The sequence below is a fragment of the Fusarium proliferatum genome (assembly GCF_900067095.1).
Source record: "Fusarium proliferatum ET1 genome assembly, contig: FPRO_scaffold015, whole genome shotgun sequence".
Lineage (NCBI taxonomy): Eukaryota > Fungi > Ascomycota > Sordariomycetes > Hypocreales > Nectriaceae > Fusarium > Fusarium proliferatum.
The window spans coordinates 387,499-412,632 of NW_022194804.1; the positions used below are offsets into that span (position 1 = coordinate 387,499).

A 25,134-nucleotide genomic window follows, 5' to 3' on the forward strand; every position below is an offset into this window, starting at 1 on the left:
CACCAACTCCCTGTCCTCCTATATACCGAGTCAAGGTATCTTTAGCAAGCTGTTTAGTCCTGGATTAATTACACAAGGTAGGCTACTAGACAAAAAAACCAAGAGGCAGAAAAGTAATCCTCACCTTCTAGTCCTCTCCTCTTTAACCCTAACTACAACTTCCGCGTAGTCCAAACCCCAACCTTACTCTTCGTCACCGATCCCCTAAGTCCACCGCTACCTCCACTGTTATCCTTACCGCCATGCCACAGCAACTTACTATTGATAAGATCGACGGGAAACCGGGATCTGTCTACTACCCACTCAGGCTCAGAGAAGTGCCCAGACCAATCCCAGGACCCAATGAGTACTTAGTGCGCATTCACACAGCTGCCATTAACCACCGCGACTTCTTTATCCGCCAGCACCTATACCCGGCCATCTCCTTCACAAATCCACTGTTGGCCGATGGCTACGGCACGGTCGTTGAGGCTGGCCCCGGCGCCGACTCTGCACTGTTGCACACGCCCGTGCTGCTTACCCCTTGCCGCGGCTGGCATTCGAGCCCGGACGGGCCCGATGGCGACGTGACCTTTGCTACTCTCGGCGGCACGCAAAGCACCCCGCTTGGCACCGCCCAGGACTACATCGTCGTTCACGAGTCCGAGGTCGAGCCCGCCCCAAAGCATCTAAATCCCACGGAGGCAGCCGCCTTGCCTCTGGTCGGCCTGACGGGCTGGCGCGCCTTGGTCACCAAGAGCGGCGGCAACGCTGAGCCTGGCCGCAACATACTTATCACTGGCATTGGCGGTGGTGTCGCTTTGCAGGTCCTGCAGTTCGCCGTGGCCCGTGGCTGCAATGTCTGGGTCACGAGCGGCGACGAGGCCAAGATCCATCGGGCTGTGCAGCTTGGGGCTCGTGGCGGTGTCCTCTACCGCAATTCCGACTGGGACAAGGAGCTACTGGCCCTGCTGCCAGCCTTGCGCCCCTACATTGACGCCATTATAGACGGTGCTGGCGGCGACATAGTCCGCCGTGGGGTCCGCCTCCTCAGGACTGGCGGTATCATCTCCTCGTATGGCATGACCGTGGCCCCTAAAATGGACTGGCTCATGCAGGCCGTGATGAAGAACATCGAGTTGCATGGCAGCACTATGGGTTCCCGCCAGGAGTTCCGTGAAATGGTCGAATTTGTCCGCCAGCACCGTATCAAGCCTGTGGTAAGTCGCACCGTCAAGGGTTTGGACAACCTCGACGCCATTGACGGCCTGTTTCAAGATATCAGGGACGCCAAGCAGTTTGGTAAGCTGGTCATTGAGATATCTTCTCCTAGCAACAGCGAGACGATGAGCTCTAAGCTTTGAATGAGTGAGGATTATCTAGATTCAGGGTGTTTTTACATTTCTCAAGTTCTATATATTTATCAGATCAACTTCTCTTTTATGAACTTGGATGTATTAGATCACTTTCTTCCTTATGAAGGGAATAACACTTAGCGCACTGTCAAGATCTTGGTAACATTCGCCCGCACCTAAGTATCAAGAATAGGTAATCCGCAGGCAATTGTAAAAGACTCCAAACCATGAAAACAATACTGTAGGCCTTATAATGAACAAGAAAATAAGCTATAGGTGGTGAGTTTGACCAAGGGGAATCAATCATTACGCATGGTGTTCCTCGAATACGGCCCCGAAAACAGGTTACCCCAACATGCTGAGAGGCTGATATTCATTTTCAGCTTCATTCAATAGCGAGTTGTTGGGGGAGACTAGGCTCTTTGGGCCTTTGATGTATGGTTGAACGCGGAGCGCTCGAAAACAACATATTGCAGCGAATATAACAAAACTTTGATCAATTCTTCAATATACATCTACTCCACATTGAAATCCCCGAGGAAAGCCCAATGTAGCTTTCTCTTCCAGTCGTTTTCAGGCTTCTTCCATTCGTTGATCGTCTTCGGGTACAGGTCAATGACACTCTGTGCATCAGAATCGTGCGCAGTAAGCACAAGGACATCATCACTCGCATCGAATTCGTCGAGCTTTCGCTGACTCTGCGTGGCCTCGCGAACTGTGTCTGAGTCATTCGGGTTGTTCAATTGGTAAAAGGGTTCCGTCTTTGACTTTTTTGGATGCACGTCCAGGAATGGCTGTCCTGGGCAAGGCATTCGGCGTGGGTATTTGGCACTATGCACTAGAGGGTTTGGATCGATGACATCAGGCAAAGGGAAAAATGGGGACGGTCGGAATTCGCCGCCGTGGTGGCAGCAGTCGGCGGCCATGAGAACAAATGATGTTGGTGTTGTGCGGGCGAGGCCCATCATGTGAGCGATGGTGTGCCCTGGGCAGTCGAGGAGATAGAATGAGCCGTCTCCAAAATAGTCGAATGCATCATATTGGCCAATCTTGAGACCAGCGGTCGTGAAGTCGATTTCATGGACCTCACGGCCAGCATAATCGCTTTCCAGGATCCAGGCATCCTCGCGTGCAGGATAGCCCGGGAAGAACTCAGCTTTGAAACCCTGCCCAATCACAAGCGCGGTCTTAGCTGGGAATCGGGAAGGATCCCCAATGTGGTCGAAGTGATGATGTGACCAAATAATTTCGGTGATAGTGGAAATCTCGTCATCACCCAAGATATCTGCCACGTTGCGCTCCGATGAGATTTTCATGGCCTTTGTAAAAGCGTACGTCTTCGGTGCCAAGTTCTCGGGGTCCTTACGGATGCCTAGATCGAAAAGGACCTTTCTGCCGGTAGTCGGGTGAGTGACGAGAAAGCAATAGCATGGACAGTTGAACTCGTCATGGCCGGAGATGTGTGGTGTGACAACAAGGCTGGTCTTTGCCTTGATGGTAGATGTCGTGTCAATCACTGCTACGGAAACCGTAGACTTGGAGTCTGGAATATTGAGTTGTGGCTGAGGAAGGCTCATTTTCATGACTCTAATGCTCTGATAATGGGAATTGTCTGCACTTGGAAGAATCTTCTTTCTCCCTTTGACCTTTGCTTGTTTTGTATACTAGGTGGCGGTTATCAGTGAATATCATCAAGAAAAATGACAGTCATAAACCATAAGCATTGCCGAGCGTTTATAGAACACAACTGTCCCTCGTGTATACAACGTGTCGGCGCCGAGATGCGCACTAGACGGTGCCGAGGGATGTTTGATACAGAATCGACAAACCGCAGGCGCGGTATGCCATCTTAGCTGGACATGGCCGTGCCCGGTGAAACTCCAAAAGTCATTATAAAGACCGTTAGAAGTGCCGTAGTCATCAGCTACTACCCTGCAAGATCATCATCACAGAGACACTTAGCTTCTACACTGCACCATGTCTCTTCAAGTTTACAAACCAGGAACAATTGACTGCACCACAGAAGTGGATCTTTCCAGCATTCGTGGCAAGAGTGTCATTGTCACTGGAGGTACTGATTCAACTTCATAATTCGTCGCTGTGCTGCATCTAACGTTGGTGGCCAGGAGCGAAAGGCATGGGCGAGGATGGAGTCAGGGCATTTGTCTCTGCTGGGTGACAGACTCCGTCTCTGAGCTTCCTGCATGCCATGCTGACTATGCTTTAATTAGCGCTTATGTGACGTTCGGCGATACTGATATCGAAAATGGGGAGAAACTCGAAAAGGAGCTCGGCTCGTAAGTCCATCCTCAAGTATATTGCTATCCCGCAAAGCGAATTCTATCGCCAACCTTGACTTGTCAGCGACGCAAAATTCAGTCCATGCGATGTCACCTCCTGGGAGGACCAGCTAGCCATGTTCCGCAGCGCAATAGCCAACTCGCCCCGGAAGTGTGTCGATATCGTGGTCGCCAATGCGGGCATCAGCGGGCCCGACCCAGCTTTCACCATTGAAGGTACGGGGAGAATTGAATGCGACACTGCCACATCCAGCAACGCCTACGATACTGACATTCGCTTTTTTATGTGAAATAGATTCCGATGAGCCCACCAAGCCTGAGCTCAATATCCTCGCCATCGATCTGATCGGCGTCATCTACACGCTGAAGCTAGCACGCCACTACTTCTCCAAAAATCCTCTCAATGACGAGATCCACGACAGGTGCTTCATTGTAAATGCCAGTCTCGTTGGCTTCTTGGATGTGCCAGGCATTCTGCAGTACATGGCGTCCAAGTGGGGATGCCGAGCACTTATGAGATGCGTGCGCCGAACCACTGTCGTTGATGGCATCAGGATGAACTTGACAGGACCATGGTGAGCGCTGTTCACTCGAAGACATACGGGCATGCTTTCAGAATGTTAGCTAATCCTTTCTTTTTTTCCTCCTCCAGGTACGTTGGAACTACCATCCTGAGCCCAACGGTTCAAGAGTACTGCAAGAGCAAAGACATTGTCTTTGCCGAATCCAGGGATGCTGCTGCGGCATGGCTCAAGATTGCGTCGGACCCATCAATCAATGGTAAGTGGGCGATCCGGCAAAAGGCGACATTTCTGTCCCAAGAGAAGGTGTATTTCCTACCTTGAAGCTAACCAACCACCGTTCTAGGACGGTCTTTTGCCATTGTACCTCGTGATATGGCACCCAAAGGTTATTTTGACATTGGAAAGGACGATTATGGCGAAGGCGAGACCTTGGATCAGCTCCAGGATGTCTTGCTGCGCACGTCCCACAGACTGCAAGTTAAGGCGGAGGACCAGTGATGGCGGTAATGACGGGCTCACCTATTTGATTTGTAACCTCTTGAGTATTGCATCTGTCCGCACGATAGCTTCTAATGAAGGACCGCAATGCACGAACCATGATGAAAAAGGTGTTGCATGGAAATATGTACAAGGAGAATAATCTCTTGTTCAATGGTTGCCGCTCGAAATAGCTCAAGCCAGGCTGTGCAGCGACCTCTTTCAGGATCTCAGTTCTTCGTACCGCATCCTCTTCGCTACATGAATCAATGAATCTCAGTTGATATCGCAAGAAGAGTTTGCCATTGTTAGTGTGTATTGAAGGCCTGCACAGTCGGTAGATACTTGCTCTTGCCAGAGGTCCCATCTCTTGACGGTGCGCAACTTCTCAGCTACTGCCTCGGACTACCATATCGCATGACCAAACTCCCACCGTGCTCAAACCCAAAGCCATGCAGGACTGGATCGCCATTAGGAAGACTCCAAGTGCCGTGATAGATCTGCAGGGCAATCGCGCACACGCGGTCAGAAATGCTCTCCGGTGCCAGTTCTATCCCACTCACCTGATTATTCTTCTTCAGATTCAACAAAAACGGAGTAACAGCAAGCTGTCCGTCTGGTCCAAAATACTGAATGCGCCAGTCTCCCTCGAAACTAGGCGCGCTTTCCTTCACGGCGTCATCATTTTCATGGTCTGCGCCCCTGCGAATAGCACGACCTGTGCCAGTTTGGTTAGTACTGGTAGTCCGGCTCGATACCCATCTTGCGTCTATAATTGCCCTCCCCGACTTGTCGCGTCCAAGGATGTAAGTCACTACCCCGTCGAGCACCAGCTCCTTTTCGATAGCCGAAAGTGAAGTCATAGGGAATGCAGATGGCCGTTTTAATTACTTGCTCAAGGGGGGGAAAGAAATATGGGGAAGCCTGAATTCAGGCCCAGGTACATTTCAACATCTCATCGACTATTTATCCCTTCTTCACTTCCTAATTATCCATTTAACTCTGCGCTCCAAACACTGGGGCTGTCTCGCTAAACCCTCGGTGCCGACCTTGCTCGAAAAGGAGGCTACCGACATTGCCGGACTGGTCTAGTTGCCGCTTGACCTTGGGGTAAACCTTTTATTACTACTAAGTAGCCTCAAACCTGCTGCCCTCGCAGAATTCCTTAACATACTCGAATAAGAATAGTAGATAACGTCGGACTACCATGCAACCTATTCAGCCCCCTCAGAACTGCTCCATAGAGGAATTCCTCCTCGAGGAAAAGTATGGGAGACATGCCATTCAGGCATCGCTAAATCCCTTCACTTGCGGCTTTACATCAAAGACCCGGACAACAGTCGAGGCCAAGCAGTTGGTGACAGAACTCGCCCAAGGGCTTGGCGATAAGCTCGGATGGCATGCAATCCCTAGTGATCAATTGGAGAGGGTGGTTTGTATTTTCTCAGCCAACTCGGTATATTGTCCCCCATCCTCACGCTACCTGCCGTAGAGAAGGGGCAAGTCAATCTGACAAATACTCAGATCGATACGGTGCCAGTTGCGTGGGCGATTCATCGTTTATCCGGGATTGCGACCCCAGCCAGCAGCCTTTCATCTGCGACAGAGCTATCCTCGCAACTTGTCTCGTCAAATGCAAAGGCCATCTTCACCTCTCCAGCGCTTCTCCAAACGGCGCTCAAGGCTACTCGCGCGACAAAGATTCCCGACAGCCATGTATTTATCATCGAACCGACAGAAACGACGCCAAGGCCCGTCCATTCGCAACCCTTCAAATCTGTTCAAGACTTAGTAAATCTGGGGAGGACTCTGCCCCTTGTGGCCCAGTCGAGATGGCAAGATTCTCGTCAGAACCAGGAGCAGCTAGCGTTCTTGGCCTTCTCCAGTGGGACATCTGGCTCACCGGTAAGTCAGATCCCATGGCCCAGCAACGTTAAAGTTCCACTGACAAACCATGCGATGACCCAGAAAGGTGTCATGTTATCCCGCAAGTGCGTGATAGCCAATATAATGCAATGCAGCAGGGCCAATCAAATACCTGACAGCGCCCCACGCCGCAAGTGCTTGTGTGTCCTCCCACAGAGCCATATTTACTCTCTGGTGGTCATCTGCCAGGCTGAAATCTATGCTGGATCAGAAGTTGTCATATTCCCTTCTTTCCAGCTGGATGTCGTGTTATCTGCGATTCAAAGGCTGAAGCTCACGACTCTGTTTCTGGTATAGCCACCCACCCAGGAACTCCTTGCCCTTAGCGTTTCCCCGATCGACTAACCGTTGTTCGTTGATAGGTGCCCACGATCATGGTCAACATACTCTCTAATATGGACACAGTGGCCAAATATGACCTGAGTAGTTCGGTGGAGATGTTCATCGGTGCTGCTCCTCTCGGCCCAGAGATCCTCGTCAAAACGAGAAAGTTGTTCCCATACTGGAAGGTTCTCCAGGGCTATGGTAAATTCACCTCTCCCTAGCTTTGACTTGACCTGTATATGGCTTTGATAGAAAGGCGCTGATGGACTCTCGAACATAGGGCTGACCGAAGCTGGGGCGGTGGTAAGCCTTTCACGCAGAGACGATATTTGGCTAGGCTCGTCTGGAGTACCTTTGGACGGCATTGAATGCCGCTTACTTTCCGACGACGGCAAGGAGCTCAAGGATCTGGGACATCCTGGAGAACTTGTTATCAGATCGCCAGCCCTTGCCAGTGGCTATTTCTGCAATGAGGAGGCTACCCAGGAGACATTCCAGAATGGGTGGCTACGCACTGGAGATCTCGCGCTCCTGAAAAGAAGCTCCAAGGGGAATCTACATTTATTCATTGTAGATCGTATTAAGGACCTCATCAAAGTAAAGGTACCATGGTCATCACTCGGTTTTCTTCTGATAGTCCTGGCACTGCTGACTTTACTATTGTCCCAGGGGATGCAGGTGTCGCCCACAGAGCTCGAAGCGCATCTTCTCCTCCACCATGGGGTTGAAGAGGCCGCGGTTGTAGGTATAGACGACCCAGTCGCCGGTGAGATCCCCAAGGCGTTCATTGTGCGATCGACAAGCAGTCAGGCGCAGTCCACCCAAGACCTGTCATCCTCGATCAAGAAGCACGTGGAAGAGAACAAGGCAAAGTACAAGTGGTTGAGAGGTGGCATTGAGTTTGTTCAGGAGTTACCAAAAACGCCCAGCGGTAAGATCACTCGCCGAGCCCTGCGTGATGCCGCAAGACGCAAAGCCAAGAGCGTAAAGACAGGCTCCCATCTGTAGTAGTTAGATAGTACTCCCCCATAGTTTGGCTCGTGTTGTTATAAATAAAGGATTCTCATCACAGGCTTGAACATAGTTCATTGCGACGCAGATAGATGCTCGACATGACCAAATTCGGGGATACTTACACGTTTACGCTAGTCAGATTAAGTCAAGACGTAATGCTCGGCGCCGAAAGTTTAAGGCTTCACCATGATCCATGCAGCTAATTAATCGCCATTTTCTGCCTTGGTTCGGGTTAGGACCGAGGTTGTAGTTGTTAAAAGCTACCTCGGCTCTTTAGGCCTCGTATATAGCAGCCCGGCACCGAAGAATACAACAAAGGGTAATGATGGATTGGTGGAGCTTGTGACTGGAATGGCATCGATGTCTCAGTCAGTTGTATTTAATCCAGTAGCAACATACGCCAACTCCATACTTCTTACCCCCAGAATCATCAAAAGGGATTTCCAATAAGGTCATTGTATTCAAGTCAGTATAGCCATGGCGCCAGGTCAAAGCAAGCAGCAGACGTACGTCCTCGGCGTAGGTCTGACTAAGTTCATTAAGCCCCGTGGCCAAAGGGATTACCCTGAGATGGGCTATGAGGCTGGGCTGAAGGCCCTGCTTGATGCCCAGATCAATTACGACGAGGTCCAGGCAGGTATTGCGTGCTTCTGCAATGGCGACTCGGGCTCCGGCCAACGCGTTTTCTACCAGTACGGCATGACCGGCATCCCTATATACAACACCAACAACGCTTGTGCCTCGGGATCGAGTGGTATCTACCTCGCCCGCACTCTGATCGAGAATGGCGCTGCCGACTGTATCCTGGTGGTCGGGTTCGAGAAGATGCAGCCTGGCAGCATCACCAGCCCCTGGACCGATCGATCGCGACCGACGGAGCTCAGCGGCAAGATGATGGATCATTTATGGGGAACAGCTCCGGGCTCTCTCAACCACCAATACTTTGGAAACGCTGGGAGGGAGTATATGAACAAGTATGTAACCCCACTGTATCTAAAAGAGACTGGTCTGACCATTTTTGTGTGTACAGGTATGGAGCCAAGGCCGAAGACTTTGCAGAGATTGGCCGTATCAGCCACGAGCACTCGCAGCGTAATCCATACGCACAGTTCCGCCAGAAGTATACCCTACAGGAAATTCTCGATGCGCCTATGATCTTTGCGCCATTGACCAAACTCCAATGCAGTCCCACAAGCGATGGTGCAGCGGCAGCCGTCATCGTGTCTCAGAAGTTCCTAGATGCTCGGCCTCACCTCAACCAAGCCATCCTCATTGCTGGCCAGCAGCTTGTCACTGATAAGCCCGCGCTCTATGCTGGAAGCTGTATGGACTTGATCGGCTATGACATGAGCAAGCGAGCTGCCGAGGCTGCGATGAAGCAAGCAGGCATCACCCCAGCCGATGTGAAAGTCTGCGAGCTGCACGATTGTTTTTCGGCCAACGAGCTCATCCTGCTTGAGGCTCTGGGTTTCTCCGAAGTCGGCAAAGCGCACGAGATGGTGCGAAGAGGAGACATTACGTATGGAGGCCAGGTCGTAATTAATCCATCAGGCGGACTCATCTCTAAGGGGCATCCGCTAGGCGCCACAGGGCTCGCACAATGTGCAGAGTTAGTTTGGCAGCTCCGAGGCTGGGCTAATAACCGGCTGGTCGAGGACATTGACGTAGCTTTGCAGCACAATCTCGGCCTGGGCGGTGCTACCGTGGTGACGGTGTATAAGCGCATTGGGGGAAAGAAGAGCAGCAAAGTCAGTAACGAAGAGGTAGCGAGAACAACATGGCACGGGTACAACCCTGCCGTGGAGGCCAGAGGCGTCAACGAGGCTGATGCGGCCAGGGTTCGGAGCAAGACGTGCAGCAGCGAGTGGGCACGCTCCGATGTGCAGAGCAAGGTAGAGCCACACCTTTGACAGACTAATTACGGGCATGTCTATGAGGAGTCTCATGCAAAGAGTACATGTGCGGTCGCAGCATCAATCTAGCAATATAGTGAATTGATTGATAGTTAAAGCTTATGATATCTTAACGAGATATATTTAGCTAATATACTGAAAAATACCAATTAACTTTAGGCTTCTAAAGCCAATATAGACATAGCCTCAATAGAAGTAAGTCTCCAAATTAAGATTAAAATAATATACTTTTATAATAACTTAATTAGTAACCTTATAAACAGCTGCTAGGGTATAAGAAGCCGGCCTGATCCCTTATTGCTAGAAGCAGAAGAAATTCAGATAGTAAGAGTAGACCAACGAGCACTAAGTCAGCTAATACCGCCCACTGAACAGAAAAAAGAATAAATAGTGTTTCGTGATCAGCATCTCTGGAAAGGCACTGATAGACAAGGGAATACAGTGAGAGTTGAATCGCCTGGAAGTGAACCCATTAACGGGTAACGAGAAGCAGATCTATCTGCATTGGCCCCGGACGTTATGTATATTTCGAGAACTATATATATATATACATATATATATACTCACAGTTTAGCTTCCTTCCCCTTGGCCTTCAGAGCTTTAGTCTCCGCTTGGAAATTGGCAATCAATTGGCGTACAGACAGGTCCAGCAAGACATCCTCGCTTCCTCCAGGGATCCTCGCTCCAGGAACTTCACGGTAGATGGCTGTCAAGTAATGCACGTTAGTCTCGGGGTCAAGTATCTTAGGTAGTAAGGACGTACTCTCAACAATTTCTCCCTGCCCAGTCCGCGTATAGCCCTTCCCGCCAAAGAGCAGCACTGCGCAGCGGGCGCACTCATCTAAGACTATACCTGCGTTGGCTTTGCTTAGAGCAAGGAACCCCCCAAGTTGACGATCAGCTTCGGCCTTGTCCATGTGTGCCAGCTGGTACACGAGTAACTCAAGCCATGCCGTGTGCGATTCCAACATTGCTGCACATTTGGCAAGCCTATGGCGGACTACAGGCTGGCCTGTCAAAGGCTAGAACAAAAGAGCAGAGGATGTTAGCACCATCAACCATCATGACAAGGCAGAGCAGGGGCAGGGTATTCATCATCAAACGTACCTTTCCGAAAGCTTCTCTCATAAGGCAGTACTCAAAGGCCGTGCTCAGAGCAACTCTGGCCTGCCTCGTGATGCCGACACCGAAGAACATGCGCTCATGGTTGAAGTTGCGCATGATATACTGCATTCCTTGACCCTCTTGGCCGATGAGGTTCTCACGCGGGACTTTGACCTCGTCCAGCTCAATATACGTGGTTCCAGAGGTGACGCCGCCGCCGACCTTCATTCTCCGGCGGCTCACGCCTTCTGTGTTGGCCAATGGAACGGCCATCAAGGAGATACCCTTGGCTCCAGAACCCTCTGGCCCAGTACGAACAGCCATGGTGCCATAGTCGGCCCATATACCGTTGGTGATCCATTTCTTAGATCCATTGACAATATAGTATTTACCGCACTCACTCAGCGTGGCGGTTGTAGTAATGTTCGCAACGTCAGAACCTGCACTAGATGTACGTAGGACAGTCAGTTCAAGCGGTGCTTTCGGCAAATGAGACGCGGTGCAGCATCGATACTGAGGGAGGGTTGGGTAAGACTACTCACTCGGGTTCAGTAACTGCGATGCATGATCGTGTCTTTCCAAGCAGCAGATCTGGGAGGAGTCTTTCTTGCAACTGCCTGTCCGCATAATGTATCAGAGGCGGCACACCGTAGGCCATGCCGGCAGAGATTGAACCGCTAGGCCCAGACAATCCGGAACGATTCATCTTTGCATATTGTTAGTGTCTCATTGACTCGAGGTGTATGGATAATAAGGAAATGGGCAGAGAGGCGTCGGGCAGGGGTAGCAGAAGCCGTACCTCATCAGAATAAATCATACAGTGAAGAGTATCCCATTCTTCAAGTGCAACGCCACCAGGCATCTCGTTGATACCCAAACGCCTCAGCCATTCAACTGGCAGAGGAGCAGGGAGAGCGGGGATTACAAAGTTCCCTTTAACAAAGGTGGCAAATAGGTCTTCGGGTACGTCACCCTCCCTCTCCCACTCTATTGCATGTTTGTGGAGGTGCTCTGATATGAAGGCACGGCACGCACGCTGGAATCGAAAGTGGGATTCCTTGTAGAAGGGGGATGGAAGGTTGCGAAGCCAAGACGGCTCTGCTAGCGGAATCTGCGGCTCCATACTGTTGTGACTGCTTAAAATATTGCGTAGCTCTGGTGGTGAATCCGTGGTATTGAACGATAAGCTCCAATATTCTCAATACTGCAAACTGACATGGAAGGAACCCGCACTTACATATCAAGGGCAGACTTATGCCGACCTAGCATAATCCCGAATTAGCCGGATACAGAATCTTCCCGAGGGTTCATTCGCCAAGAGATTCAGGCACTAACTACGGCTTCAGTGGCATGTCTCCAAAATTGGTTTGGATCCAATCTGCGACAAAGCTCAAGTCGGCGCCGACTAGTTTGAGGCCTTTCAACCCCCTCGGCACCGACAATGGCTAACGCTTAGGTAATGCCCCTTCTTGTTGACCCCGATTTCCTCAGGTGTTAAGATAATTGTAAGAGCATACAAACCCTACTATATCAGGAGATGAACAATTTTTTTACTATATTAATAAGAATTTAAACATCACTTACTGGCTTTATAGTAAAGGAGGAACTTTTTATGATAACTATAATATTCTTAAGTAAGATTTATACTTTAATATAAATTAATTTAAGCTATAAAATATGTATATTACTTAATATCTCTAATGAAACAGTTAAAATAATATTTAAGGCTAAACTGAAAATCAAAAATATAGCTGCTTTAGGTTACTTATTTAACTCTTATATATATTTCTCTCTATAGCTAGTTGTTTTATCTAGAGATGAGGCTATAAGCTTATTAATCTTATTTGCAGCTACTATTACCCCGAGCTTCTCACTTAGTATAAAGACTTGTCTCTGGCGCTCTATGGTCTATTGCTTATGGTGAAAGCTTCTGGTCAAAGCCTATGTCGGGGAAAGGATTATCGTGTTCTCATTCATCACCTATGTTCACAGCCTAAAGCTTAACTTTATAGGCGGCAGCCATCTCCATAGACATCTTATCGTTATCGTACAGAATGTGACTTGCACCCAAACAAGCAAGCCAATGGCTACTGGAAACCATTCTTCGACACATATGCCATTTCCCTTACCTTCAACACTGAGGTAATTGCAATCGCTAATGCGTTTATCGAGTGAGGTATCATGCATGGATGCCTTAGGGATGAGCCACATGCTTGGCATTTCCAAAGCCTGATTGGAGTGTTTACGTCTGATCTCAGCTGGATCAGGCTGCATCGAGCGGGGTTTTGCTCCCAGCGTCTAGCATTATCCTTTTCTTCGCACGCCTTTTGCGGAAATCACTTGGTGCTATTTGAAGCTGCGCTACCAGGTTCATCTTTCTCAAACAATAAAGGAACCGTGTCAGGAGCAATGAAAGATACCTTTAGGCGGCTCAGGGTTCGTGCTCGTGAGCGCCTCGAGAGTCTCCGGCCCAGCTCTGATGAAGTCGAGTCACCAGTATGATTCAGCAAAAATGATGGGAAATTTGGTCGCTAACTATCTGGATACTGAATAGGTAATCGAAGGACAAGTAGCCTCTGATCGAATCTCGACCGACTTCCGACAACAGCATTCTGAAATCACCCGACAGGAAGATCGAGTCGACGTTGCAGCAGAACCAGGAGATAACTTTCAATCTGCCTCTCAGTTCGGAACGAACCCTTCACCAATCGAGAACATAGATGGGCCTAGTTGGGCCAATGTCTGGCCGGAGGCATACCAAAACGTCAAGACCGACCCAGAGCATTCAGAGCTTCTGCAAAAGTTGCAGAGATTTCTGGAGAGCGAAGGCGGACGTTTGAAGGCTGGTATGTACTCTGAGAACATATGTATCCGTCATTGCACAAGGCTAAGGATATGCTACCCTAGCAGATGATGTCAAACTATGTGATGATCCATCCGGGGCGACTGATGCCAGTAGTCGGCTCAAGACTATTCAAAAGAATGCAGAAGAGAGGCTCGGAAATTTCTCAGATGCCCATCTTTCCTTCAAAATCCGAGATAAACCTATTGTGGTTCGGGAAAGTATTTTCAAGGTTGTTCAAGTTATCAACACGTTGAAGCCCGTCATTGGTGGGGCTGTTGCAACCGAGCCTTCTGCAGCTTTGGCTTGGGCTGGCATAACAACTATTTTGCCGGTAAGGGTTACCTTTGTTTCGAGACTAGAATCTGTCTAACAAATCTTTACCCAAGATGTTGGAAAATATCTTTCAGCAAGACGAGGATGCGGCGACTGGTCTTACCAACATCATTTTCCTTATGGCCCGATATCAAGGGTTTCATGAACGGGACTTTGCATCCCGACTAGCATCGCCCAGGTATGACCTAACTCCCAAATAATCATTTCTCTAGCTCTGTTCCCTCGATAGAGGGTCTTACTGACTCGCTTTAAGTGAATCTGGCGTCTCGGGTGAGCTACTTTCTCGTATCAGAGACGAGCTTGTTACCGTGTATAGCAAAATATACGTCTACGAAGCTCGGTTTGTTCTCCAGTACGGCAAACGAAACAAAGCACATCGTGCTCTCAGAAATGCCCTGAATGCCGACGACTGGAAGAAGTCTTGGTCCGACATTGAGTCGATTAGCAATCGTATCGATAAGGGTGTAACTTCTCAAGTCAATGCCGCGGCGTTAGAAACCTGGAAGGCAGTCAAACATGTCCAGGAACATGTCGCGATATATGAGGCTATGCAGCATGAAACGTTACAGGTGGTGCAGGTATGCTCTCGTATTTCACTGTTGGTAGTTATTTTGACCTCATGCTTGGACAAATAGGGCTTCGACCGACGACAGCTTTTGCAATCGTTGCAGATTACTGGAAACGCTGTTTTTGACTCACATCGAACTTCAAGAGCGGATGCCTTTTGCATGCCAGGCACTCAGCGTCATATACTGCAAACAATCCAGTCCTGGACCGACGACCCCAACGGAAAACTGATATTCTTGCTGCAAGGGATGGCTGGAACTGGAAAAACGAGTATTGCATTAACAGTTGCCCGTAGTTTGGAGGCAAAGGAGCCCCTTACCGACCCACTCAAACAACCAAGTAAAGCATTTCTTGGCGCGAGCTTTTTCTTTGCTCAAGGCGATGCCACCAGGAACAACATAGCAGAGTTCTTCCGTACAATTGCATGGTGCTTGGCAGATGTCCTCCCAGACGTAGGAACACTCATTGCAAAAGCTATCAAAGACAATCCAGGAATCCATACAAAAGCCTCACAACAGCAGTTACGGAAGCTCATTATAGACCCCCTCGAGTTGCTGGATCGCAAGACCTTCGTCCCACTCCAGCTCGTTATTGTGATAGATGCTCTGGATGAGTGCATAGACGAAGATGCAGAAGATCTGTTAGGTATGCTGGCAAGTCTGGAAAGTCTTCACCAAATCCAACTTCGCCTATTCATTACTAGTAGGCGAGAAGGGCATATTTCCACGGCCATGAAGAACTTGCCTAGCAGGCTGTATCAAATAACCAGACTGAACAAGATCGAATCGTCCCCGGACAACAACGACGATATTGTATTCTACCTCTCCAAGTCTTTGGGTAGTATCGCTACGAGATGGCGCGTCACAGATGGCGGAGTAACTGACGACGATATAAACAGACTGGCTGAGAACGCGGATGGTCTTTTTATCTATGCTGCAACTGCTTGCCGATTTCTGGATTCTCGTCACTTTGTTAACAAGGGGTTTAGAGAGAGACGCTTAAACCTCTTTTTTAAAGATCAATGGGAGACAGAAGGTCCCCAGCACACGATTGATGACATATATCACAAAGTCTTGACCTTTCCAGAAACAGAAGATTGGTCCCAAGAGGAACAGCGACCATTCTACAGTGAAATCAGTCAACTGATCGGCTTCATCGTTGTCCTTTTTCGACCTGCTTCGGTGGAAACACTTTCCCACTTACTCCCAACGGTCGCAACAGAAAATACAACGAGGGACAATCTCGATTACTACCTTGGCCAGCTCCATTCTATTATCGACGTCCCTGAGGATCCTGGATTTCCTATCTCTCTGGTACATCTGTCATTCCGCGAGTTCATTCTCAACGAGAAACGATCGGAAAGACTTCCCTTCTCCGTCAATGAGATTGAAATGCACCGCAAGGTCTTGCATCAATGTTTTGAGCTTATGAACTCAGAGCTTCGGGAAAATATCTGCTGTTTGAGCCTCCCTGGATCAATCGTCTCCGATGTTGAACCTAGTCACATCTCATGCCACATTCCTCAGTACCTGCAGTATGCGTGTCGCTACTGGGTCGATCATCTGCTCAAATCAGATCGTAAGTTGCTCGCCCATACTATATCAGAGGATGCCGAGGACCATTCACCAGCTGGTCTAGTCTACGGGTTTCTGAAAGAAAAGCTTCTATACTGGCTAGAGGTCATGGCATTCATTGGAGAAGCAGCATCAATAATCACAATGTTTAGCCTGTTGGAAACATCTATCGAAGTAAGTCTTTTGACGGCCCTCATTTGAGTTGTACCATCAATGGCTAAGGACCCTCCTTGATAGCTGTCCACAAACCCTGACCTATCATCCTTGTTGCACGATGCGAAGCGCTTTGTGCTAAACAACCGATGGAGTATTGAACATACACCTCTTCAAATGTACTGCTCTGCTCTTCTTTTTTGCCCTAAAGAGAGTCTAGTGCGCTCTTACTACCAAGATATGATCCCAGTCTGGATCACGAAGAAACCCCAAACTCAGCAAACCTGGCCTATAGCTATGTCTACGCTCGAAGGCCACACAGATGACATTTTCGGTACAGCATTCTCTCCCACGGAAAGTTTACTAGCGTCTGTCTCAAAAGATAAAACAACTAGAGTTTGGGACTACATTACTGGCTCAGAGAAGTACAGATTTGAAGATCCGGGTGGACCTTGGAAAGTTTGTTTCTCAGCCGATGGGTCTAAGCTGGCTTCAGGGTGCTGGGATGGAACTGTACGCGTCAGGGATATCAGGAAAGGAACACAAGTCAGTTTCCATACTCCATCTATTGTGAAGGGAATATTATTTTCACCAACCAGTTGCAACATCCTGGCATCAGTATTTGACGACAACATGCTCTATGTATGGAATATTGAGGACAAAAGACCGGGAACCGCTTTAAAACTTCCACATCGAGGCAGCCATGAACACATAGCTTTCTCACCAGATGGAAAGCTCGTAGCAGTTTGTTGTGGTTTCGTTGTTGCCCTATGTAACGTGGAACTGGGGCAATTAACTCATGAATTCCTGTCGAAAAAGAGATTGATGGGCTTCGATCCGAAGGAGGCTGTTCGCGGACTGTCAATTTCTACTGACCACAGAATCGTCGCAGTCAGGTTTCACAAGAGTATCGATTTCTGGGAAATGACTCCAGTAAGCCCGAAGCTGGTTAGATCCTATGAAGCGACGTGGAGCGACAATTCTTTATTTTTGTTCACATCTCCGGATGAGAAGATCAAAATCTATCAGAATCATACCCAAATGGTCGATGTTTTAGACCTGACTACTGGAGAGTCAATCGGGACATTTTTGAAGAGTTTTGTCAAGCAAGACTCGCATGACGAGCCTTTGTATGCAGATTCACCGAGATGGCCCCCTTTGATAAGAATTCTCAGCGGTCCATACACTTCGATATCCAGTGATGGAGAGGATAGCCCCCCAAATAACGTTATGTTGTTGGAAGGCAACAATATGGCGCTGAGCTATTTTTCCGGCAAGGAAACAAGACAATGGAACGCTACTGACGGGTCTATGGAGGCATTCGGGGACCATGTTCGAGCGGCAAAATGCTCACCAGACCGACAATTTGTTCTTTTGCAGCTGAATGGCGGTGATGAATTCCAAGTTTGGAATAGTACACTAACACAAAAGATTGCTGCCTATGAGCAACTGGCCTACATGGACTTTTTACCCCAAACCAGCCATCTGGTTTCCTTGTCTCTCCTGGGTAGTCTACAGATACTCTATCATGATCCCAAAAGTCTTACGTTTGAAACGGTCAACAGTATCAGTCTTCCTGATGCGCACTCCGAGAACATGCTGCGGGGAACAGGACAACTTTACGTGTCACCAAGCGGCGAAGTGATTGCCGTAATCCTTGCCTGCGATGACGGCTACCATGAGCACGGCAACGAGCTACTGCAAGTATGGAACATCCCTAGGAAGGAGAAGATTAAGGAGATCCATTGTTCTCGTATTCGCAAAATCGTCTTTTCACCTGACAGTACATACGTTGGTGTTGAATATGGGCCATACCCCCGAAGTACTCTGCTCCTCCGCTTATCGAACGGAACAGAAGTTGTAGGTTGCGATTCCTATGACGGCGGATTCTTAACATTTCACCCCTCTGGACGGATGTTTGGTATTCTGTCAAAAGACAGCACCATTTCACTATGGAAAGGCACGCCGTGGGTGAAACATTTCGTGTTCCAAGTGCCCGGAAGGTTTGGGGTGGAAAATCTCGCTCTCTCTACAACAAACAAACTTGTGGTCTTCTCAATATCATATGAAGGACGCTCTATCATTGAAATATGGGACACTGAAACAAGGCAAAAAGTTGGTTCACAGGACCTGATGTTCGCTGGGTGGGCACTTGACTTTTGTTTCTCCAAGAATGAGAATTTCATAGAGTCAAATTGGGGACGCATACCACTTCCTACACAAGATATCGCAGATATAGGGCCAGATGGTCCCGGGGATGGTTTACGTAACTGTCTGTACGTTTCGGATGACTGGGTATGCCAAGGGCGTGAGCGACTCATCTGGCTGCCGCCATCATATCGGCCGCTGCTCGATTGGACAAGGATTATTGATGTACAAGGTGATACGATTGCAATCGCCCATCAAGGAAATTGTGTTAAATTCATTGGGATTTCTCTTGAGGAGACACCTGTCGTGAAGCATTATCTGGATATTGGAAGCAGGTAGTTTTCTTTGTACTTACTTTAGATCTAGTGGGAAATACAACCAGTGAGATTGAAAATACATGCCTAGTGAGATTAAACATAAGTTTTCACAAATTTCCGATAAAACTAAAATGTAACTTCTCAAAAGTATCTCCACCCTGGTATGCGGATGACATCCCAATCATCCTCAAATTGATATCCAAGACCCTCACCAGCCCTCTTAACCAACGACGCAGCACGACACGCATCCTCTTCACTAGTCTCCGTTTCAGTAGGTGTTGTCAAAGTAGTGGTCATAGCAGTAACGTCCGCCCTAGAACAAGCCTCGTAATATTCCTCAGCCGAGTCACGATAAGTAGCATAAGCAGGCGTCTCGCTGGGGAATATGGTAGTCGCATCAGGATCTTGACGGCGGACGAGCTGTCTGTTTGTAGGCCTAGCAGTGGGCCAACCGGTAGGGATGCGATACTTCCATCGCTTTTTAACGGTTGTCACAATACTTTATCTTGTTAGCTGATTGATATCAATATGTTACAGTGCCTTATTGGATTTACACGCTGTACGGGCTGACTGTGACCACGTTGAATTCTTCACAGTCATCAATACGATCTTGGAGGGGGGGCGAGCCTCCCGCCGAGGTAATACCTGCTACACAGGCGTCGACTGTTGTAGTTGGAGTGTCTGCGGTCGTAGTGGTCTGTACAGTTACTTCATCTGCGGTAGTAGATACCTCAGTGGTCGCTTCGTTGCTAGTTGTCTCTAGCGTTGTATCGCCTACAGATTCTGTCGTTGTCTCCACAGGAGATACTTCGAACGTGGCTAAAGTGGTGGAAGTGTTATCCGAGATGGTGGTAGATTCGGCAAGCTCAGATGAAGATGAAGGCGATGTTGATAAGACGGAGGTGTCCGAGGTTGAATCGTCGACCTCGGGCGACTTAGTTGGTGCCACTTCTTCAATACTTGACGGCGTTTCGTTGGATGATGTTAGGTCGGGCTGGAGTGTTGTCACTCCAAAGCTGGAGGTGGATGGCTCGAGAGCTTCAGAAGACACGCGGCTAGCTTCTTCCGACACAATAATGCTCTCTTGAGTTGTTGTCGCAGACGAACTAGAGCTACTGTCATCCACGCCAACGAGTTTACCATTCTGGCACCGAAAAGCTCCAAGGAAGTCAGTAACAAAACACATCCATACATTGAAGTTGCATACCGTCATAAACACCAAGGGGAACTGGTGTACACCCAGGCGGTGCAGAAGTAAACGTGATATAAACCTGACCATTAGGAGTCTGACAAAAGCCTGCCTCTCCATTCGGCAAGTCATCATTCTGGAAGCTCAGCGATGTTCCAGTCGAAGCAAAGCCCTTGGTAACTGCATCTGACGGCGGGGCTCCTTCGCCTTCTAGTTGTTTGAAGTCTTCACCAGAATAAAAGATGGAATTCCCATTCTTAGAGAGCTGGCCCTGGGCGAGATTGAAGGTAGAAGCAAACGTGCAGGTATCGGGGCTACCGTCTCCAACAAACCCACCGACTTCTCTTTCATTGAGGTTTTGCTTTCGATCGTCGTCGGGGATTTGGATGAGGAGGATCACTGTCTGCCCTTCAGGCTCGATGACACCGGTCGTTGTGGGAGCCGTAAGTGTTATTTGACCAAATGAGGTTTGCAAGGCGGGTTGAGTTGTAGGTGACTCGTCGGTTGACATTGGTACGTCCAAGGTTGTAGACTCTGGCACAGATTCCGCCAACTGAGAAGTCTCTTCATCGACGAGTGAGGTCATAGAGTCTGTTTTACTCTCATTGGTTTGTCTTCCGAATGCTGAGGTAAAGTACGACTCACTTGGACTTGTAGTGACAATGGAATTATTCCTTCCAAATGTCGGACGAATTGACGGAGCCAAGGGAAACCTGCCGGTCTCCCTATCTTCTTCATCTGGTTCGTTTGTATCTCCATTGATTGAATTGACGGTTCCGTTGTTGTTCGGAATCGCTGCAAGGTAGGTAGAGAGATATGTTACACAATATGTCTCCGCTTCCCTCGGCGCAAGATCCTGCTCCGAGGAGGCAGCTATGCCTTTTAGTAGAACTGCAAAGAATATATGACTCTTCATCGTGTTCGATAAGGCTTCTGACGTGACGAAGGTCACATAAAAGTGAAAAAGAGGATTTATGTGGGATATTTGAGGCATGAAATAAGGAGCGGCCGATGTCTCAGCCGCCACAATTATGTGGAAGGGAGACATCAGCCAGCCACTAAGAAGTGCTACGAGAAAGTTTTCATCCCTACATAGTACAATCGTATTTTCATTCCAATTACCAACAGATTTTGGGTTCGGAGGTTGGTGGTTGTAAGCAACCCTCAGGGAACAAATTAACAGACCTTAACTTAGGATAGTAAAACAAACTTCATAAAAGGTATCCAAAATTCATGCAAAATTTGTACTAAACTCATACTAAATTACCCAAGTTCTTTTATCCCTCAGGATCGAGGTCCTGAGTTTTCTTGCCTCCCCCAAGCAACGCCTAGGTTTGTAGAGGTTCTAAACATCTGTGAGCCGCATCATGTTCTGAGATAAGCCTATTGAAAACTAGGATGTATTTGAAAGAAATTGCGAGGCCGGGGAACAATAGTGTTGTTCTAGACGCCATGTGGGCAACATTGACACTCGTTCATCATCAGATCCCTGTTGGATACACTTAAAATTGCAGACTTGAAATCTTAATCATATGAAATCCCGCATTTCATCGCTGGCATCCGAACTTGTTTCCAATCTATTGGTTGCCCTACAATGCATATGTCTCAGCCGCAGCATCTTTCTCGCGGACCAAAAACTCCTTGAAGTTACCCAATTCAATTCCCCACGTCTTGGCTCTCTCTGCATTGACACATTTCTCCCCATCCCTCAGAAACACCTGCGATCCAATAAACGGATTGATATCGATAGCCTGAGCCACTTTCTCGTCATTGTAGAACTCAGCCTTCAGTTCTCGCCCGGTAGCATCAGCCAGAATTTCTATCATTTGCACGGCTGTCAGCCTCTCGCTGACAAGGTCAATTCCTTCCTCGTGAAATCTTTCAGGCTCATTAAAGGCGGCGAAGGCGAATTTAGCGATATCTTGCGGGTCAACGAGGTTGAGCTTGGTGTCGGGCTTCAGGGCGGTCAACCAGGTGTTGCGCTCGAACAAGTCGCTGTAGATCCGAGCTTTTGGAGCGAGAAGATTGGACATGAAGAATCCTGGCCGGATGATAGTCCAATACTTGAATCCAGCGCGTTGAACAAGACCTTCAATAACATTCTTGACAAAGAGGCTCTTAAAGAGCAAGTGACCGGGACGGAGAAGCGTGCGCTTCTCAGGAGCATCGGCGCTAATGGAGCTCGAGTACACGACATGTTCAACGCCCGCCTTTTTAGCCAGTGCAATGATTCTCTGAGCCCAGATGCGCTCATCATCAAGATTGCTATAGTTGGGCCCAAGAGCGAGGAACAGCTTATTGCAGCCTGTAAGACCAGCAGTAAGGGCCTCTTCGTCGTCCCAGTCGCCAGCGTTTAGCACAACGCCGCTCTTAGCGAGAGCTTGTGCTTGGGGGGATTCAGTGTTTCGCACTGTAGCGCGGACGGACCAGTTTGATTGGCGGAGGTGGCGACATGCTGCTGAGCCTTGGGTGCCTGTAGCAGCGACGACGTAGACTGTTGGGAAAGACATGGTAATGATCTAAATAGTCAATGGAGTATGATGCGATAGTATTGTCCGATTCAAGGCGGATGGACTCCCATCTTATATATCTCTTTTGCTGTGAACCACAGTATGTCTCCTATGCGCTACTCTGCTATCCTTTTGTGGGGCTCAGCAGCGGAGTTCCGCTGCTTCTCAGGTCCCTCAGCGCAATTCCACCATCTTACCTCATCGCAAACCACCGAATTTCATCGTGCTCATCATCCATGGAGCGCAACGATCCCCCAGCGCGACGGAAGTCCTGTCAAGCCTGCAAAAAGGCGCGTCGGAGATGCGATCTGGCGCGTCCGACATGTCAGCGCTGCGCTCAGCGAAACATCCACTGCCATTATCCTTCTGCGCCTGCGCCACGCGAGAGCGCCAGCTGCATACACCCCGAAAGCCAGATTTCTAATATTGAGGGTCTACTTGCGCCATCATGCTTTGGGATGCTTGATCCCATCCTGGAACCAACAGACCATTTCGCAGACCAACTGTTCGACGGGTCATTGGATTGCGATACTTCTAATTGGTCCATGCCGCGGCTTTCAACCACGGCTCAAAATGCGTTGAACCGGTCTCAGTTAGTTACTATTCCTCAGGTTACAAGATCGATTTCATCCCGACTCCAGTATGCTATGGATGCAATATTGAAGGGCCCTTCGCAAATGGTTTCAGAGAATCAGACGCCTTGGTGCCATTCGCATCTATACGATGACGGAATGCCTAAATCCATGCAGCGTGAGTTCACCGTATGTACCGATAACCCAAGAATAACAATCCGAGACAGATGCGGTATCTTCTGCTGCACTCCATGCGGCAAAGAACCATCTCAACGCCAGAGTCATCCGCGACAACGTGGAAAGCCGCGTGCAGGAACTCCTCGCCAGCCCTCCACCAGCTACTCCAGTGGAAACGCTGGCATATGCACAAGCGCTCTTCATATATCAAATCATTCGTCTACTAGACAACGACGCCCGAACCTACGCCATTTACGAAGCCACCATGCCTCATCTCGAAGAAGCATCCAACGCGCTCATTCCTCACATCGCCATCGACAAAGAAGCAGATTCACCAAGCCAATCCTCAGATCTGATACCCCTGTTTCCCGCCTCAGCAGCACAGGCATTCTGGATAAATTGGATCTTCCAAGAATCAGCCAAAAGAACCCTCGGTATGATAAACTTTTTCATGCTGACGTATTACTTCATGAAAGGCGAGTCGGGTAATAGATGCGGTCAGAATAAAAACATTGCTGTGAATCGGTCTGTCACCATGTCTGCGCATTTATGGAACGCTCAAGATCCTGTCGATTTTGCACTGGCGTGGCGAGATAAGAAACATTTTGTAATAAATGTCAGCGCGTAAGTGTATTCTGAGTCTTGTTTGTTGTGTTTAGCTGATGAGTGAAAGACCAAATTTCTTGGAGACGATACTTCATGATGCCCAGAAGGATGACGTTGATGCGTTTGGCAAGATATGTCTAACATCCTTGATGGGACTTACTGAGGCAAAAGGCTGGTTAGCTATGAAGGGGATTACTCTATAGTCCCAGGTCGGATACCAATCCTGCCGAAAATACCCACTTACATGGCCTTGTTCGTCGCTAATCGGGTCTCTGCTTGGCAAGTCTTCCACGCTGGCGCTGACGGGACATGATATAAGTCATGAGAAGTAATAAAATGGTGAAAGTCTTATTTACTCGAGATTATATGGTAGTGATTCTGCTGTAGGGCTATCAAGATCCAAGCCAAGCTGGCAAATTGTGTCAACAGTTTATCTGGGTCATGATAGCAAGTGTCCACGAAATGTCACGGCTCTGTTATGAGATCAAGAATGAGTACACACAGCTCGTCACTACAGCTCGGGGGCAAGAAATAGATGGTAGACACTGATATGATTCTGTATGTAAAGTATTGGCACTTTCTCACTATTGTACATATAGAGATTAATTCAATGTCTGAAGTTCGGGTCTAGGGTAGTGTGGAATATTTGGCACCTTGACATAGACTTGAGACAGATAATAATAGAATTAGCTCAGAGTGTCAGGTCCTATTCTTTCGTTAAACCTGGCTCCCACTTATGGACGGCGATGCCGAGGCAAAACCGGTGCGGCTGAGAAAGAAAAGTCATATCGGAGGACCCGATGTTACTTCAATTCCACAGCATCATGTTTTGTTATCTTATCTCGCATTGATAAGCTTCTTATCGCCTCGAGCCAGCAAGGACCCTAGCCTTAGGTTCTAATACGAAAACAAGGTGCCAAAATCATCTAGTCTAAAGATATACTAGAATACACTGAATTTACTTAAGTCTTTTTGTCCTAAATCGTTTTGCCTCCCTGGCGTGGAAACCTGGCAAAAGTCCCTTGAATAAGCTGCTGACAGAACAACAAGTGGACCAGGTCGGCCGCGGCTCAACTCCACCAAAGCGGCCGACTTTACAACAGTCGTGATAGGGCCATCAGCCGCCAGCAACGCAATGATGGTTAAAAATAAGCGAAAATACAAGCTTAGGAACAAGCTTCTGCCAAGCGCCAATGCCGGATCCTTACTGCCCCTGGTAGTCGAGAC

General features: G+C 48.6%; 11 protein-coding genes across 11 annotated transcripts; 6 read left to right on the forward strand and 5 right to left on the reverse strand.

Annotated features, from left to right (window-relative positions):
• Positions 1-242: 242 nt before the first annotated feature.
• Positions 243-1,343, forward strand: FPRO_12420 (uncharacterized protein; the record flags this gene model as incomplete). Its single annotated transcript, XM_031224215.1, has 1 exon — positions 243-1,343. One exon carries the CDS (start codon positions 243-245, stop codon positions 1,341-1,343), a length of 1,101 nt encoding a protein of 366 aa, XP_031089496.1.
• Positions 1,344-1,849: 506 nt separating this feature from the next.
• Positions 1,850-2,911, reverse strand: FPRO_12421 (uncharacterized protein; the record flags this gene model as incomplete). Its single annotated transcript, XM_031224216.1, has 1 exon — positions 1,850-2,911. One exon carries the CDS (start codon positions 2,909-2,911, stop codon positions 1,850-1,852), a length of 1,062 nt encoding a protein of 353 aa, XP_031089497.1.
• Positions 2,912-3,311: 400 nt separating this feature from the next.
• FPRO_12422 (uncharacterized protein) lies at positions 3,312-4,656 on the forward strand (the record flags this gene model as incomplete). The annotated part of the gene is made up of 7 exons (XM_031224217.1): positions 3,312-3,405; positions 3,461-3,509; positions 3,566-3,631; positions 3,699-3,850; positions 3,930-4,209; positions 4,287-4,414; positions 4,502-4,656. The coding sequence occupies 7 exons, from the start codon at positions 3,312-3,314 to the stop codon at positions 4,654-4,656; spliced, it is 924 nt and encodes a 307-aa protein (XP_031089498.1).
• A 371-nt stretch (positions 4,657-5,027) lies between these two features.
• Positions 5,028-5,498, reverse strand: FPRO_12423 (uncharacterized protein; the record flags this gene model as incomplete). Its single annotated transcript, XM_031224218.1, has 2 exons — positions 5,028-5,135; positions 5,199-5,498. The coding sequence occupies 2 exons, from the start codon at positions 5,496-5,498 to the stop codon at positions 5,028-5,030; spliced, it is 408 nt and encodes a 135-aa protein (XP_031089499.1).
• A 344-nt stretch (positions 5,499-5,842) lies between these two features.
• Positions 5,843-7,893, forward strand: FPRO_17001 (uncharacterized protein; the record flags this gene model as incomplete). Its single annotated transcript, XM_031224219.1, has 4 exons — positions 5,843-6,071; positions 6,160-6,540; positions 6,967-7,086; positions 7,142-7,893. 4 exons carry the CDS (start codon positions 5,843-5,845, stop codon positions 7,891-7,893), a joined length of 1,482 nt encoding a protein of 493 aa, XP_031089500.1.
• A 483-nt stretch (positions 7,894-8,376) lies between these two features.
• Positions 8,377-9,809, forward strand: FPRO_12424 (putative sterol carrier protein; the record flags this gene model as incomplete). The annotated part of the gene is made up of 2 exons (XM_031224220.1): positions 8,377-8,888; positions 8,930-9,809. The coding sequence occupies 2 exons, from the start codon at positions 8,377-8,379 to the stop codon at positions 9,807-9,809; spliced, it is 1,392 nt and encodes a 463-aa protein (XP_031089501.1).
• Positions 9,810-10,375: 566 nt separating this feature from the next.
• On the reverse strand, positions 10,376-12,039 carry FPRO_12425 (putative acyl-CoA dehydrogenase; the record flags this gene model as incomplete). Its single annotated transcript, XM_031224221.1, has 4 exons — positions 10,376-10,834; positions 10,920-11,361; positions 11,459-11,622; positions 11,716-12,039. 4 exons carry the CDS (start codon positions 12,037-12,039, stop codon positions 10,376-10,378), a joined length of 1,389 nt encoding a protein of 462 aa, XP_031089502.1.
• Positions 12,040-13,325: 1,286 nt separating this feature from the next.
• On the forward strand, positions 13,326-18,875 carry FPRO_12426 (uncharacterized protein; the record flags this gene model as incomplete). Its single annotated transcript, XM_031224222.1, has 7 exons — positions 13,326-13,412; positions 13,471-13,762; positions 13,824-14,092; positions 14,148-14,272; positions 14,348-14,672; positions 14,730-16,409; positions 16,473-18,875. The coding sequence occupies 7 exons, from the start codon at positions 13,326-13,328 to the stop codon at positions 18,873-18,875; spliced, it is 5,181 nt and encodes a 1,726-aa protein (XP_031089503.1).
• A 119-nt stretch (positions 18,876-18,994) lies between these two features.
• Positions 18,995-20,958, reverse strand: FPRO_12427 (uncharacterized protein; the record flags this gene model as incomplete). Its single annotated transcript, XM_031224223.1, has 3 exons — positions 18,995-19,352; positions 19,408-20,011; positions 20,061-20,958. 3 exons carry the CDS (start codon positions 20,956-20,958, stop codon positions 18,995-18,997), a joined length of 1,860 nt encoding a protein of 619 aa, XP_031089504.1.
• Positions 20,959-21,631: 673 nt separating this feature from the next.
• FPRO_12428 (uncharacterized protein) lies at positions 21,632-22,552 on the reverse strand (the record flags this gene model as incomplete). The annotated part of the gene is made up of 1 exon (XM_031224224.1): positions 21,632-22,552. One exon carries the CDS (start codon positions 22,550-22,552, stop codon positions 21,632-21,634), a length of 921 nt encoding a protein of 306 aa, XP_031089505.1.
• Positions 22,553-22,788: 236 nt separating this feature from the next.
• FPRO_12429 (uncharacterized protein) lies at positions 22,789-24,110 on the forward strand (the record flags this gene model as incomplete). The annotated part of the gene is made up of 3 exons (XM_031224226.1): positions 22,789-23,302; positions 23,352-23,925; positions 23,975-24,110. 3 exons carry the CDS (start codon positions 22,789-22,791, stop codon positions 24,108-24,110), a joined length of 1,224 nt encoding a protein of 407 aa, XP_031089506.1.
• Positions 24,111-25,134: the final 1,024 nt, after the last annotated feature.